We start from the raw sequence: 16,054 nt of genomic DNA, 5'->3' as shown, positions 1-16,054 counted from the left end.
TTGAAGGAAAGAAATGCTTGATGTTTCTCTAATGTTATTAATGCTGTGGAGATGTTTTGATTTGATATATTCTCGTTTGCATGCTTCTGAACCTTTAATGCTACTGTAAAAAGGCTACTGCCACCAGAGTGTAACTTTGATCTTTAACTTCCTGAGAAACCAATTGATCTTTGGCTATTATATAATCGGACGATTCTTGTTTTGTTTTTTCTCTGTCCATATTTATTGTAATTAGCTTTCTCCTATATCCCATCCTTTTATTTTAATGAAAAGGGGTTTTCCGCATCCGCGTGGAACTCTCTGTTTCGCTTCCACCTCGTATACTCACGGGCCGGTCTCGTGTGTTGGATTGGCTAGACCAGTCTATCAATACCCTCCTCCCAAAGACCCACCTTGTCCTCAAGATGGAAGAATGGAAATTGATGCTTCACTCTCTGGTACGGCTTCCATGTGACATTCATAATCGGATAGGTTCTTTCACTTCATCAACACTTTCTTGATTCTACCTTCTCCTTGTCATATCCCTTTCAGCTCCAATGGTTCAAACATCACCTCCAAATCCTCTGTCAGTGTTCCGGGTAACTCTGAACTAGATGCATGATCCCCAATAACTCTCCTTAACTGTGACACGTGGAACACTGGGTGTATGGTAGCGGTCAGGGGTAACCTCAAATGATAGGTCACTGCTCCAATCCTTTCCAATATCTCATAAGGGCAAAAGTACCTCAGATCCAGCTTCTCACTCCTGTTAGCTACTGTCCTTTGTCTGTAGTGATGAAGCTTTAAGTATTATCTATCCCTATCTCTAATTGGATGTCCTTCTTACACCCATCCAACCGTTTCTTCATGATATGTTAAGCCCTCAGTAGGTGCTTCTTCAATTCATCTAAAACCCTATCCCTCTCCTCCAAGTACTATTCCATTGAAAAAAATGGTGTGCTACTCTGCCCTAAGTACACTAAGTGCGGTGGGTCCCTGTCATACAACACTTTGAAAGGAGTCATCTGGAAAGCCGAATGATACGAAGTGTTTTACCCGTACTCTGCCCATGCTAGCCACTTGGTCCACAACCGAGGTGTCTCTGAAACAAAACATCGCAGGTACATTTCCAAGTTCTTGTTTACCACCTCAGTCTATTTGTTTGTTTGGGGATAGTAAGTGGTGCTCTTCTTTAGCACTGTCCCCTGTAGCGTGAATAAAGCTCTCCAAAAATGGCAGAGGAGCATGTTATCTCTATCAGACACTATAGACTCTGGTATCCCATGTAGTCTGACCACCTCCCTAATGAATGCGCCTGCCACTATCACTGTCGTGTAAGGATGTCATAGTGGAATGAAATGAGTATATTTGCTCAATCTAGTCATCAATACCAGGATCATTGTAAACCCCTCAGATTGGGGTAACCCATCTATAAAATTCATGGTAATCTCCTCCCACATTGTCTGGAAGAGCTAGGGGTTGTAGTAATCCCCCTAGAGCCATAACAATATATTTGCTTCTCTGGCATACCTCACATCTCGCCACCATCTTCTCCACATCCTTGTGTTTCACCTTCCAATACAATTATGCTGCCAATCTCCTGTTTGCCTTCTGCAAACCAAAATGTCCCCTAACAGCGCTCTCGCTCCCGTGGAACTCCTGCAGTAGGTGTGGAATATAGATTGAGGTCCGTGACAGCACAAACTTCCCCTAGTACAATAGTCTCTCCCTCTCCCCTTCCAGGGAATAGTCAGGGTGGCTGCTCTCATCTCTTAATTGATCTACTCTAATCCTTCTGAGATCCTCATCTTGCACACTCTCCTCTTTAATTTCCCCGCAATCTAACATCAGTGGTATCGAAATGGCTAACTCATGGAGCTTCCCCACGCATCTGAACGAGGCATCAACTGCCTTGTTCTCTTATCCCGACCTATATTAGATCTCAAAGTCATATCCCAACAGCTTTGATAGCCACCTCTGATGCTTCTCAGTCACATCCTCTGCTCCAACTTATACTTCAAGCTCATGTGGTACGTCCTGACAATGAAATGTCGACCCAACAAATAAGGCTGCAACTTCTGAATAGCTAACTCAATGGCTCCTCTTATAGACTGACTTTAGTCTAGCTTTGGCTGTCAACACCTGGATGAAGTAAGTTACGAGCCTGTGCTTCTGCATGAGCACTGCCCCCAATCCATACCATGATGCATCCGTCTCTACTATGACAATCTGGCTGAAATCTGGTAGTGCTAGGATTAATATCGTGGTCATGGCCTTCTCAATCTCTCAAAGGCTTGAGTAACTGTCTCTCCCCACAAGAAGCTATCCTTCTTCAGTTGCTCTATTAATGGTCAGGCTATGGTGCTGTATCCTCTCATAATCTCTTGTAGTACTCAGTCAACCCTAAGAAACCTTTCAGCTCCCTCAAGTTCCTAGGTAGAGGCCATTTCAGCATTGCCTCAATCTTGGCCTGATTAGTGGCTACCCTCTCCTAAGATATCATGTGCCCAAAGTACTCCACGCTGGCCTGCGCAAAACAACACTTCTTTAATTTGGCTCTCAGCTGATGCTCCTGTAACACTTATATGACCACCCTCAAGTACTTCAAATGCTTCTCAGCCGACCTGATGTACACCAGGATGTCATAAAAAAAATAGCAAGAACTTTCGGAGGTATGGTTGAAATACTCTATTCATGAGGGACTGAGAAATAATAAGGTTGTTGGTGAGGCCAAACAATATTATTAAGAATTCATAGTGGCTCTTATGTGTCTTCAGTGCAGCCTTCGGGACATCCTCCTATCTCATCCTAATCTGATGATATCCAGACTTTAGATCCATCTTCATTAACACCATTGCTCCACACAATTCATCCAGCAGTTCATCTACCACCAGAATGGGAAACCTGTCTAGCACATTCTCCGTATTCAGAGCTTGGTAGTTTACACAGAATCTCCAGCTCTCATTTTTCTGCTTGATCAGTAAGACTAGATTAGAAAAATGACTAACACTCAGCTTGATAATTCCTACCTCCAACATCTCTCAAACCAGCTTCTCAATCTCTTCCTTCTGAATCTAAGGGTAGCAGTGAGACCTGACACTAATCGATGACAGCCCCTCTCTCAAGGTGATGATGTGCTCCTGCTCTCTCGGTGGTGGAAAACCTAGAGGTGGATGAAAGACTTGCCTGAACTGCCATATAAACGACTGTACTGTAGGAGGAAGGTCCCCCCCCCCTTTATGCTTTGCAGCTCCACTAGAAATTCTCTTCCCACCTTCTGTATGGTCCTCACCATGGTTTTGAGTGATAACATGGCTTTGGATAACCCTGCATCACCCGTGATCATCATCATTCTTCCCTCCACCATCAGCTTCATCTTCAGTGCTACTCAATTAACCATGGTATCCCCCAAGGTTTGTAGTCATTTCATCCCCAGGATGATATTAGTGATCTTCAACTCCAATGGAAGGAAGTCCTCTCTCACCTGGACCCCCTGTATGATCAAAATCACTCCCCTACAAACTCCTCTACATGTTTCCACCTTCTAGTAACTATCATCACTCCATAACATCCTATGTCTACTAATTTCACCCCCAATTGATTTACAACTTGGTTGGAGAAAAATTGTGAGTAGCCCCATTGTCTATCAAAACTACCACCTCCATGTATGTTATTTCTCCTTTCACTTTCATGGTGTGATTTGGAATAAATCCCACCATTGAGTTCAAGGAGACCTCCACCATGTCTAAATGCAGCTCTTCCTCCTCTGCCAATGCCTCACTCCCACCTCCCTCCTCAGCTTCCTTGTCATCAAAGATGGCGAGAACTTAAAGAGTTCAGTACTTACACCTGTGCCCTGGGGTATAGCTCTTTTCACATCCGAAGCACAATTCCTTTGCCCTCTTCTCCTGAAGCTCTTTCTCAGTGAGATTCTTGAAATTTTTCTCAAATCCCCCTCCTGCAGGCTTCTTATTTTGGGTCTCTGACATGGTTTAAAATTGCGCAATATGAGGCTCGCCTTGAGGCCCGCCTTTGCGCAATTCCAGTAAAAAACGCCTCGATGCTTACACCTTGAGTTTTTTTTATGAGGCTTGCGCCTCAACTTGGTTGAGGCCCGCCTCACTGGCATGAAGCTTACGTCTCACGCTATATATATTAAAACTTACATAAATCTTGAAGTAAATGCCCGACATTGGACTCTATAGGAGAGGAGGAAGGGGAGAAAGCAGTTCATCATAATGATAATTCAAATGAAAAACCCCTTAGTGATGACAGTGCTGATGACTTATGAGTTTTTATGTGATATGTCATTGTTATTTATTTTTGGAAATTGAAATTATATTTTAATGAAAAGAATATTGAGATTTGGGAAAAGGAATTTTATTTTAAGAGAAAAATAGAGGAGAGAGAAAATAGAAGTTAGTATTTAAAGGCTCTAGAGCAATTTTTCTCCGTCAATCTTTTTGGGAGATTTGATCGCCCCATTGTAAAAAACCATTATTCTATTTCTGATTTCAATATGTTGGTGTTTTTGAAAATTTTCCAATCAAATTTGTATTTCCATTAACGAAAAATGAGAATAATTTTATATTGACAAAACTTTCACCGGATAACTTTTCATATGTTATAAAGAATTATAATTATGAAAGTTTTGAGTATTTATTTCAGATTTTCTACTAGTTGATTTTGAAAAAGCAATGATTTTTGTCATTTCAAAATTTATTTTTGATATGTAAAAATAGTGTTTTAGTTCAATTAAAGTTTCAGAATATTGTTATATATGATATCTGATAATTTGGTTAGTTTCTAAAAAATAAATTTATGCTCAGTAGGATTTTCTGTTTCTTATCGTTAAGCTATGTTGACATTTTCTGAATTAAACTCAATTATGTTTTTATTTACTGCAATACATTGGAAATGAATGTGTGCATCTAATTGAGTAATAGTTGGTCGATATTACTGTTATAGTATTGTGATAATAATATATATGTGTAAAAGACAAGTAAACACTAGTTGACCCTTTGGTTGGAGATTAATTGATCTGTACATGATTGTAGACTGACGGACTTTTTTTTAGTTATTGTGGTTGCATGTTATCATCTACTGATATAATAATACAACAATTGAGAGTTATAAGAAGTTATTATTGTGTCGACGGGCAAAGAGTGACGACTCTGTTTACTGAGCCAACAGTTTACTACTACTGATACAATACTAGAAAAACATCGATAAGCTAGGAATTTTTACTTGTTTAGTGTGACTACTGAAATACATGTTATTTAAGCATTGATAATATTACTGTGCGAATTTTTTTTTACTGTATGAATTTATTGTTATTGTGATTAGTAGTAGAAGCATTTATTGTTACTGTGCGGATGCCTTGTATCAGTTTATATTATGTACGGATTTATTGTTATTGTACAGACAAAAAGTGACGACTCTCATTTATTGTATTCTTATCAGTAATAGAAATAATAATAATTATTGTATGGATTTATTGTTACTATACGGTAATCTTAACCCTAGAGAGAATAACCTCCTTAAAGCAAATAATAATCAAGTAAATCCCTAAGCAACCCTCATTTGAATTTTCCCTCCTCCTAATGACCCCTAAAATCCTACTCTAATTCCTGTTAGACCCCACCTGGAGAGTGGGCAGGAGCTCCCCTAGGCAGAACTCCCAGTTCCGCATCCGCGCTGAACTCCCTGTTCCGATTCCGCTTCTATGCACATGGGCCATTCCTGTGTGCTGGACCGGTTGGACCGGTCTATCACACTCATACGTTAACAATGAGTGCTTGGATTCGTTGTAGCAGACCTTTCGTATTTCCTTACTCTCTTAGATTTGCTTGGAAATTGAGAATAAATTATATATAATGAGCGTCATTAATATTTAATACTATTGAAGAGGGCGGAACTGGGATAATTATCAGTTCCCCTCCTATAAGATAGTTACGAAGGTCTATCGGAATGTATGCAGCACAAAAGTTATAAAGACCACAGTTTACCATTTTTAAGTCTTTTTTTATTTTTTTTTATTTTGACATAATTCAGCATTAGTTTTTTTAAACTTGCTCTTTGTAAATATTATAAATCCTGCGTGGTCTGTGCACCTGGTCAAACCACTCAACTTGCACCTTACGGATGCTATTGCGTGAAAGTCAGCATTGCTCGATGCGTTACATAATATCTATTAGTTTCAAATGAAGGGATATTTTGGATTCATACTTTTCCTTATAAGACCTTGTTTTGTTTTCAGGTTTTTCCTGGATACAAGTTCGATCAAGTATTATCTGAATTTAAGAGAACAATTTCTCTGGAACTTGGTGTGTCCTATAATTTTTTTGGATGTTTGCTCTGCAGTTTGATACTAAAAAGTCGTTTATATATATTTATTTTAATCATGTATAAAAACATTGATGGATTTTTTTCCTGCACAATGGATATTAAATCAACTAGTTATGGGGTTAGTTATGTTTGTGATTTGCCAATTCAATTTACGAAGAAGTTTACATTACTAATTAAAATGAGATGTTTCGTGTCCAGTTCATCTGACTTGCATTTTGGTTTCCTCGCCTTAACTTGTCTCAACATAACTCACTTGTATATGCCAAATACACGCTGCTTAAAAGCTTTCATATTATTATCATTTGAAATAAACATTGAGTATATTTTTTTGCTGCAACTGGCCTGGGAATTGTGAACTTGAATGATGCGGGGAATTTGAAAATAAGTACCTTAAGCATTATCTGACCTGTTTATGGGATTAGACATAAAATTAATAAGACACATGCATATCAGTTGCCGCATTATTTTCTTACTTCACATTGTGTAATGCTTAATGAATCTGAGTTCATGCCATGACTCGACAGGGATTATATTTCACGTTTTCACAAAATGACTAAGGAGTAAAGATTCTTCTAAAAATAAAATATTATTAGACTTGAAACCATATTTAAGATGAGTTTGGTGCTATTGAATTTGATGATACAGAGAGAAGGTTTCTTCCTTTATGAAGAAGGAACTTCCTGCATACGTGAGCAAGACATGTTATGTGCAAAAGTTAATTAGACCTGTTCTTCCAGATATTGAGAGGATTGAATTATATCATATTTAGGAGATCGTTTGCAGGCATGGAATGGCAATGTAAATGAATGCCATTTATAGCTACTTTCTGATAAATGTTATGCTAGAGACTTACCCTACAATTAAGCCTTCTTACTACTGTTGCTCCTTTGTAGTGTCATTATGCAATTTTTAATTTGGCGAGCGTACAATTCAGTTTCCACATTTGAATTAATTGAATTTTGGAGTAAAAATCTAGAAGCAGTTTGACTTTTAGGGAGATATCTTTAAGATAGTGCTTTACTCATTGTGATTCATTAACATGTTAATTGCTTAGTATTTTCATTTTTTTAGTGCTATGAAAATGCGTTCTTTACTTAATTGAAGCCCAGAGCTAACAAATAACAACTTTAATAGGGAAAAACACTTAAAGGGATACAAATATTCAACAATCTTAGGTGCAATAAATATGACGTTAGATCAAATATTTACAATAAAGATAGGATGCAACTTAAATTTCAATTAATACAAGTCAAAAAATGGTTGATATGCACCTTTCTGAAGAATAACTAGCAATAATGGATATGAAACCCTTGTATTCTTAATAAATTATTAACCAATTATATTGAGTGCACAACAAAATTATGGAAAAATAGCTGCCGGAAATAGAGGAAAGGGCATGAAAAAGATCAAACATAGGAAAACATGGACAGGGGAAATCACTTCAAGAAATAATAACACGGAGGAACGGCATAGGAAAAGGTTGACAAGGTGCATAGGTGGAGGAATGAACACTAGGGACAGCTAGTGGAGAAAGTAGCATGGGAATAGGACATGATATGGCCAAAAGGGTCGTATATTTCTGCAGCTCTTCTATTGAACCAAAAGAGTGGGGTGCCAGATTACATCAATATATGAAGCACTTCTGGTGCCACCTTTCATTGCACCATTTATGCATGGTGATCTTAGGCCAGCTTCCATCCACATTATTTCAAAAGTGTGTACTTTGTTTCACGGTTAACAAAGCTATTCACAATATTCACTTATTGTATCTTAGGAAATCATTATCCTTGTACCCTGAACTGGGTAGAAGTAACTTGATTTATTCGCCTTCAATTTGATCTAGTTTATGTTTAAAAGCCTAGCATTGCTTGAAAGGCATAATTGCATTGCTAAGTCTAGCAAGTTTGAGTAAATAGCCTTATTAAGTAAGCCATAGACGTGACAAGGTTTATTGCATCGATCATTTATGTATGATTTCTTTCTAAACCATTAATCAAAGTATCAAACTATTATTAAAACCTTTAATCATCATGCGACAGTGAAAGTTTTTTTGTAGTTTAGAAGAACTTTTTGCTAAATAATCCTAATCTTGTGGTCCGCATCATGACATCTATAGCAATTCAATAATCTGTGGGCAACAACTTTTCATGTACTATAATTCATAGACAATATTTTATTTTTTTATCAAATGATTCTAGTGATGTACAATATATATATATATATATATGTATAGAATAAGAGAATAAATTTAATCATAAAATCTCCAACTTTCTCCTCATTATAATTTTCAAGATGGTATCAAAGACATTATGGTTTTACTTTTTTTTGGGCCGACAAGTCCTTTAACATGAAGCGTGGAGTCTCTCCTCTGAGATGATGAGTCCTTCACCGACATTGAAAACCAATCTCTTTCCAACAAGGGTAACGAAAACACATGTGAACTATCCTCTTGGAATTAAAATGTGGATGCAACTGACACAAATAAGCCAATTGTTAAGAAGGCAACAACCCCAATGCTAAAACTCCTGCTCTAAAACATGTAAATTTCATAATAAAATATTGGATCAAAAATTTTTAAAGAGAACTAACAACAAAGAAAAATATCAATAGCTCTCTTATTCATGTTTCAGGCATCTGGACAACAAACTGAAGATAGCTAATTATTCTACTTAAAATAAGCTTATCAGGAACATCATTGAAACAAGCTAAATTGCTCAAAATGGTAAATACTCAAATGCCCTCATCCAAAAAAAAAAACTTACTACTTGGATGGTAGACTCGAGTGTTAGATCATATGCCAAAAGACAAATATATTTTCCACAATTACAACCAATGACATGGAAATTATAATATTCAAATTGTAGAGGGGTCACTCTTTTGAAATGGCTGGAAAATGTTATGGCATTCTCTCAAAAGATTTAGCACTTGGTATTTTGCTTCTAATGCATGGCATAGATTGCAACTTTCTATCTATCAACAAACTTACTCGAGACAGAAATTGATTTTTCATCCAATCCTGTTACTATAAAATTTTAAAGATTTGAACTTGGGGAGGATAATTGATAGTGCAAAGATGTGTTTAGGACTCTATCTTCTAATTAATGAACTTTCTAATAAGGTATACGCTCAAATAGTTGGTTGTGCATCCAGAAAGACCTCCACATAAAATTAAAAACGCACTTCAAATAATGATAATGATGTCTAGCTTTAGCACTATCACTCATAATACTTAGACTTTGAAAATTTATTCATTCTCTATTAACTAGCACAAATTCAAAGGACTTCCAATGTGAAATTTTCTATTTGGCTAAACAATTATCGTTTCTATCCCAGTCAAACATACAAACCTTTCCAACCTTTTCTTTTAATACACAATGATTTGTAGGGATCATCCATAGTCAAAGTAACTTTTAGAGTTAGATAGTTTATTTCCTTCATTGACAGTCATGCCCATCTCACTTGGGTTTTCCTAATGAAAGAATATTTAAAATGTTAAAATTTTTTAAATATTTGAACACCATGACCTATACTTAATTTCAAACCTAAAAATTGATAATGATTTGTGGTCATCTCAAATAGTGAGAAATACCCTAAAATCATTTTTAGTTTATGCAGTTATCCTTATATTTGATTAATTGCCTAAAAAATATAGATAACTATGCAAATTCTCCAGAGATGATAAAGTTTTTGGAAAGATACTTTGGTGCCTCTATTCATGAATATTAGAATATAAAAAAACGATAAACTAAAAAAATACTTTTTATTAAAATGGAAACATAAGTTTAAGCTATAACATTAAATATATAACCATGCGTTTTGGCATTTCTGTCCCCTCCATGTTTGAATAGCATGACTATCATACAACTAGGGTTACCTGTTAAGATTAATAACTAAAAATTCTGTTAAATCGCTTTTACAAAAGTGACCCATTATCTTAAAATATTAATTTATGAAGTAATAGAAATATTGCTTCACAGAAATTCTTAAAGAGTAACTTTCTGATTACATAATGCTACATCTGCATTCCTGAATCAGCACACAAGGACAAAAACAGAGAAAAGAAAATAAAATAATAGAAAAAATAATCGATTGTGGCACCTTGCAACACAGTTCAAATGTCACACCCCATTTTGATTCCCTTCAATTAACCTAAAGTATAATAGATAGAGAGGATTTGAATAGATATATCTCTTACTAACACACACCTTGAATTACTTTTATGAGGATCGAGTGAGTAGGAAATAATCTATCTAGATTATCCCAAAACAATAAAATTTCCCATTTTAACAACTTATTGACAAATTTCATATTTGGAAGCATATTCAAAACACCTCAAATAAAATACAAAGGTTAATTAAATTTTCAAATAAAGTTTACATACCTTAAAGTGTTACTGTACAATTTATTGCTTTGACTTCTATGTACAGCCAAAACCTATGTATACAAAAAAACATTCACCTCCTGCCTAGAGCCTCGCTGGCTCTTTCCTTTTTCCTGCAGTACAACTACTGTTAGTAAGCTAAATCTCAATGAAATACATTATCTTAGTACAAGAAATAAGAAACAATAATCTGCAATGAATTATAAATGATATTTGACATACTATAAAACAATGATAAGCTTTGTAAAGGATTAATGCATACAATGGTGCACTGTTTATTCTTTAACTTTCCATATATCTTTGGTTTTGTTTATTTTTCAATACTTTAGACAAGTCATATGATGGCTATAAATTTTTGCATACTTACATCTCTCATTTAATATTGGATCCAAATTACCAACTGTTTTGAAGAGAGAGTCAGGTATTTTCTATACGGTCTCTAGGGCTTATCTTGTCAGGTTTTTCGCATTTGCTTGTGCGGGCCTATCCCTCACATATGATTTTACTCATTTACTTCTCATTAAACTTCCATTTTTAATATCATACATCTGTATGTCCAATAACTCAGCGAATGATGCACTCAAGTGGACTAGTAAACACATAACATGATTAAAATGGTAATAATTCTATCATAATTATAAAAAAATGTTTCCACAGCTATATAAAAATGTTACTATTTACTATACTACCGATTGTGTATCTCACTTCGTTCGCTAGGGTAGTCGGATGAATTTATTCGTCTAAAATACCCTGGGCTCTTTTCCTCTTATAAACAACCTAAAGAATACATTTTTGCCATACATAAATACATTCTAACTTGTTTTTAAAACCAAGTTATAATACCAAAAGACTGTAAAGTTTTATCTCAAATAAGCTCCCCTCATTCAACTCAATCTATTGTCCTCTCTCTAACCTCCTTCATCTCTTCCCTTACATTCCTTCTCTTATTTCCTTACCCGATTTCAACAAATGCCGCAGTAGGCACAGTCAACAACCCTCACGGCCTTGACGCTCACGACCTACTGTTTTGAATCCAGAGAGCAAAGTGACGGGTGGGAGGAGAAGAAGGAATGGGCTAGTGCTTAAACTTAACTATATATTAATATAATATACTAATGCCTCTCCCACTACTGTCTTCCCAAATCGCTCTCATCCGTTGATTACAACCCTTCATAATCCGCTCCTTGCATGCATATGATAGTGGAGAAGCTACAGTAATATAAAATAAATTAACTATTAATTAATTACTTAGTTTATATATATAGGTTTGTCATTTAGGCATACTTATATATATCAAAGTGCTCGGAATTAAAAATACGATTTAATAAAAATAACTACAGCATTTTATGGAGGAATAATAAAATGGGGTAACCTTTGGGGACAAATTCATGTGTACGAGTTTAAAAATTTTGGGTGTTATATCAGAAGCTTGCTTTCTTTTCAACTTCTAAGTTAAATGCAACAATTATCCACATATGAATTAATTAATGAAAGAGTTTGCTGATCTCAAAACTTAGTGTTGTTGGCGGTCTTGTTATTTCTGCATTAGGAGATGTCTATGGAATTAGCAAGTCTAGAATTAAAAAAAATTATGATTTTCCTAGTAATAGTGGCATTATCGTCTATGAATGGCAGCAGGCCTAGAAGTTATTTGCTTTGCTACAAGTTGACATAATTTGATCAGGTAAAATCCACTAGATAACTTCATGATATGATGTAATAATATACAAAATTTAGTACCAATACCAAAAAAATTGGGAAAATGCTCTTGGCTAATATGCAAGGTGTTGATATTCCATCATCCTGAAATGCATTTGAAAGCATTTTAGTGAGGCACCTTTCCGATAAGTTAAGGTTATAACACTCATTGTCGGGCTTTCGTTGTCCAAGAGGTTTGAAGTCTCACTTAGGAGCCTTCCAATTAATTTAAGCTCTGACCCAAATTAGGGTTGTCATAAAATTAAGAAAAACCCTCTCAATCCAATTTAATTGCCCTAGACATCTTACATATGAGGTAAGACCCTAAGTCTTTGTGCTTCTCTTTCTTCATCATTAAGGTTGTAGGTTCCAAGTTTGCGTCTTTCTATAGATGTAATATCCATCTCAATTAGCCTTGGCCTTTCAATGGATACGTGCTCTCTCAATCCTATTAACTGCCCTAGATATCTTATCTCTGAGGTAAGACCATAAGTCTTAGTACTTTGCTTTTGCTTCATGAAGGTTGTAGGTTCCACATTGTCTTTTGTTGAATGTAATCCCCATCTCAATTAGCCATGACCTTGCAATGGATATGTGCCCCATACTTAATTGAGCCAACAGAGTCATCAAGCCTTCCAAACTAAACATAAATAAATTAGGCCAACTGCTCCCTCAAAAGTGCATGAAAATCAGGAATATTTCTCTGAATTATTGTGGGCATTGCACTTGACAGTGGTCATTGCAGTCCACTTCGTCATTCATTTTTTTTTTTAATTATTCTTTCAGAAAAGGAAGAGTCATAATTTTAGGACTCCTGGTAGTTTTCCTTTTTGGTACTTTCATTTTTGCATTTATTTCTTTTAGAAAGTTTTCCATATCATCCCTAGAGTGCTAATATAGCATTACATGTCGTTTTGTGAGCATATAACATCTTAAATTCATCATACTCCCTTGTTTAGAGTGCTGTCCAGAAATTTCCTGCAGTTTATCGAACTTTAGGTTCATTACTTAAGTGTGTTTTTGCTGTCCTTAAGCTTCGCACTCATTATTATTTGTTAGGAGGATCACTAGTTAAGTGTGTTTTTGCTGTCCCTGAAATTCCTGCACCATATAGGAACATTTTAGAGTGTCTTTCCTTTCCCTAGCTTGCTGTCCACTTCCTAGGAAACCCTCTTAAGTACCCCATTGTGTTTAGGAATGGACCCGGAACAACTAGGAAGGACCTTAGACCTCTTGGTAGGTCAGATGAACACTATTAGCCAGCAACTCAAGGAAAACCAGGCGGATCTAGCTGAGCTTCGTAGGAACACCACCGAGAGATTCGATACACTTGAGCGAGCTAGAGACCACCCTACTCCTTACACCCCATCTCGACCTCCTTCTATGTATGGGGATGAAGCCTACCCGGATGAGAGGTCACACCGGGCCAATCATCGAGCTACTTACTATGGACATGATCCACGTCATGATCCTGATTTGGATGAGAGGCATCACCGTGCCAATCATTGTGCTACCTACCACGGCCATGATCCCAATGCACCACTTATGAAGAACATTAAGGTTGATGCTTCTACCTTTGTTGGCACCCTCGATCCCTAGCTCTTCCTGGACTGGGTCAAAGGTATGGACAGTTTCTTTAAGTGGTACGACATTTCTGAGGCCAGGAAGGTTAGTTTTGCTGCTATGAAACTTATAGGTAGGGCGAGTCAGTTTTGGGCGAACTTAGAGAGTCTCAGGGAGGATAGGAATGAGTACCCTATCGTAGATTGGTTGTCCATGAAGCGGGAACTCAAACAGAAGTACTTGCCTTCGTCGTACTTCCCCCGCCTATTGGACAGGTGGAATAGGTTGACCCAGGGCAACAAACCAGTGAAGGAGTACATCGCCTCGTTTGATGACTTCTTGATTCGCTGCAAAGGGGAGACCTCTACCACCCCCGCGCAGATCTTGTCTATGTTTCGTACCGGGTTGTGTGAGGATCTACGCAATGAGTTATTTGCCCGGAACGTCACTACACTGGAGAATTCCTACAGCCTAGTGCTTGATCTAGAGGAGTCCCGTTCTCAGCACCCGAGTCGATCACATGATTCTAGACCATCCTTTAGATCAGCCGGTAGTTCCACCCCGCACACTCCTGCTTCACGACCCACTCCGGGGAGCACGACCCGACCACCCACGGGTCCACCTGCACCTAGATCTGATTTTAGAAGTAAACCTTCCACCCTGGATGCCCCTCGGTCCAGTCCCGGGACCAAGTGTTTTTGATGCCAGGGGTATGGGCATATCGCTTCTCAGTGCTCCAGTCCTTATAAGGTTTCGATCGTTGAGGAGATGATTGAGGACGATCTCGAGCCCGAGGTTGATCAGATCCATCAAGTTGAGGAAGAAGGCGAATACTTCGAGGAGGACGACGACACTACGGTCCTCAATTGCCTTCAAAAGTTGGATACCTCTCCCATCTGCGTGGTGAGATGTGCACTATCACACCCGACACCCACTGATGACTGGCGTAGGACCACGATTTTCCATACCTACACCAAAATCAAAGACAAGAACTGTAAAGTCATAGTGGATAGTGGTAGTTGCATTAATGCTGTTTCCTCCAGCATGGTATCCCAGTTAGGTCTGTCTGTCGTTTCTCACCCCAACCTGTATAAGGTATCGTGGGTCAACTCCAATGCCTTGGAGGTGAAGGAACGAAGCCACGTACCAATCTCCTTTGCCACTTATAAGGAGAATGTCTGGTGCGATGTGTTGGCTATGAATGTTGGACAAATTTTGCTAGGTCGTCCCTGGATTTACGATAACGATGTCCACATTTATGGGCGTTCAAACACCTGCGTGTTTGAACATGCTGGCAAAAAGATTAAGCTTTTGCCATCACAGCCCCGGGTTACGGATGCCACGAAATCCAACCCAGCCAAATCTAAAAAGGGCGTGAACCTTGTCACCGCCAAGGTTCTGATTACTGAGTTTGCCCAAGGCGCCCCTCTGTTTGCCTTAGTTGGCCGTGAGATTTCCACTGAATCTGACGAGCCCATTCCTGAGGAGGTACAGCCTATTTTAGGACAGTATGCTGATGTCTTTCCCGATGATCTCCCCGATCAGTTACCACCACTTAGAGACATCCAGCATGCTATAGACTTCGTCCCTGGAGCCTCCCTTCCAAACCTGCCACACTATCGCATGAACCCCACGGAACATGCTGAGCTTAAAAAGCAGGTTGAGGAGTTACTGCAGCGAGGTTTCATTAAGGAGAGTCTTAGTCCTTGTGCGGTGCCGGCCCTTCTCACACCGAAGGACGGGACTTGGAGAATGTGTGTTGATAGCCGTGCTATCAACAAGATCACCGTCAAATATCGATTCCCTATTCCGAGGCTCGATGACATGCTCGATATGATGACGGGTGCCACATTATTCTCCAAAATTGATCTTAAAAGTGGGTACCACCAGATCCGGATCCGACCCGGTGATGAGTGGAAAACTGCCTTCAAGACTAAGGATGGTCTTTATGAGTGGTTAGTCATGCCATTTGGGCTCAGTAATGCCCCTAGCACCTTTATGCGAATCATGACTCAAGTGCTGCGTCCGTTTATGGGAAAGTTTGTCGTCGTCTACTTTGACGACATTCTTATTTACAGTCATTCC

The 16,054-nt window shown here is 38.0% G+C and overlaps 1 protein-coding gene across 3 annotated transcripts in view; it reads left to right on the top strand.

Annotated features, from left to right (window-relative positions):
• Positions 1-16,054, top strand: part of LOC110095074 (uncharacterized aarF domain-containing protein kinase 1) — a 74,818-nt gene that overhangs the window by 16,239 nt on the left and 42,525 nt on the right. For all 3 annotated transcript variants that reach the window (XM_028694545.1, XM_020820450.2, XM_028694551.1), the window contains one exon: positions 6,239-6,305. In XM_028694545.1, the coding sequence (XP_028550378.1) occupies positions 6,239-6,305 (67 nt within the window). The remainder of the gene's footprint in view (positions 1-6,238; positions 6,306-16,054) is intronic.

Source organism: Dendrobium catenatum, unplaced genomic scaffold (genome assembly GCF_001605985.2).
Source record: "Dendrobium catenatum unplaced genomic scaffold, ASM160598v2 fragScaff_scaffold_54, whole genome shotgun sequence".
Lineage (NCBI taxonomy): Eukaryota > Viridiplantae > Streptophyta > Magnoliopsida > Asparagales > Orchidaceae > Dendrobium > Dendrobium catenatum.
The sequence above is the reverse complement of the archived record's forward strand: the minus strand, read 5'-3'. Positions and strand labels throughout refer to the sequence as shown.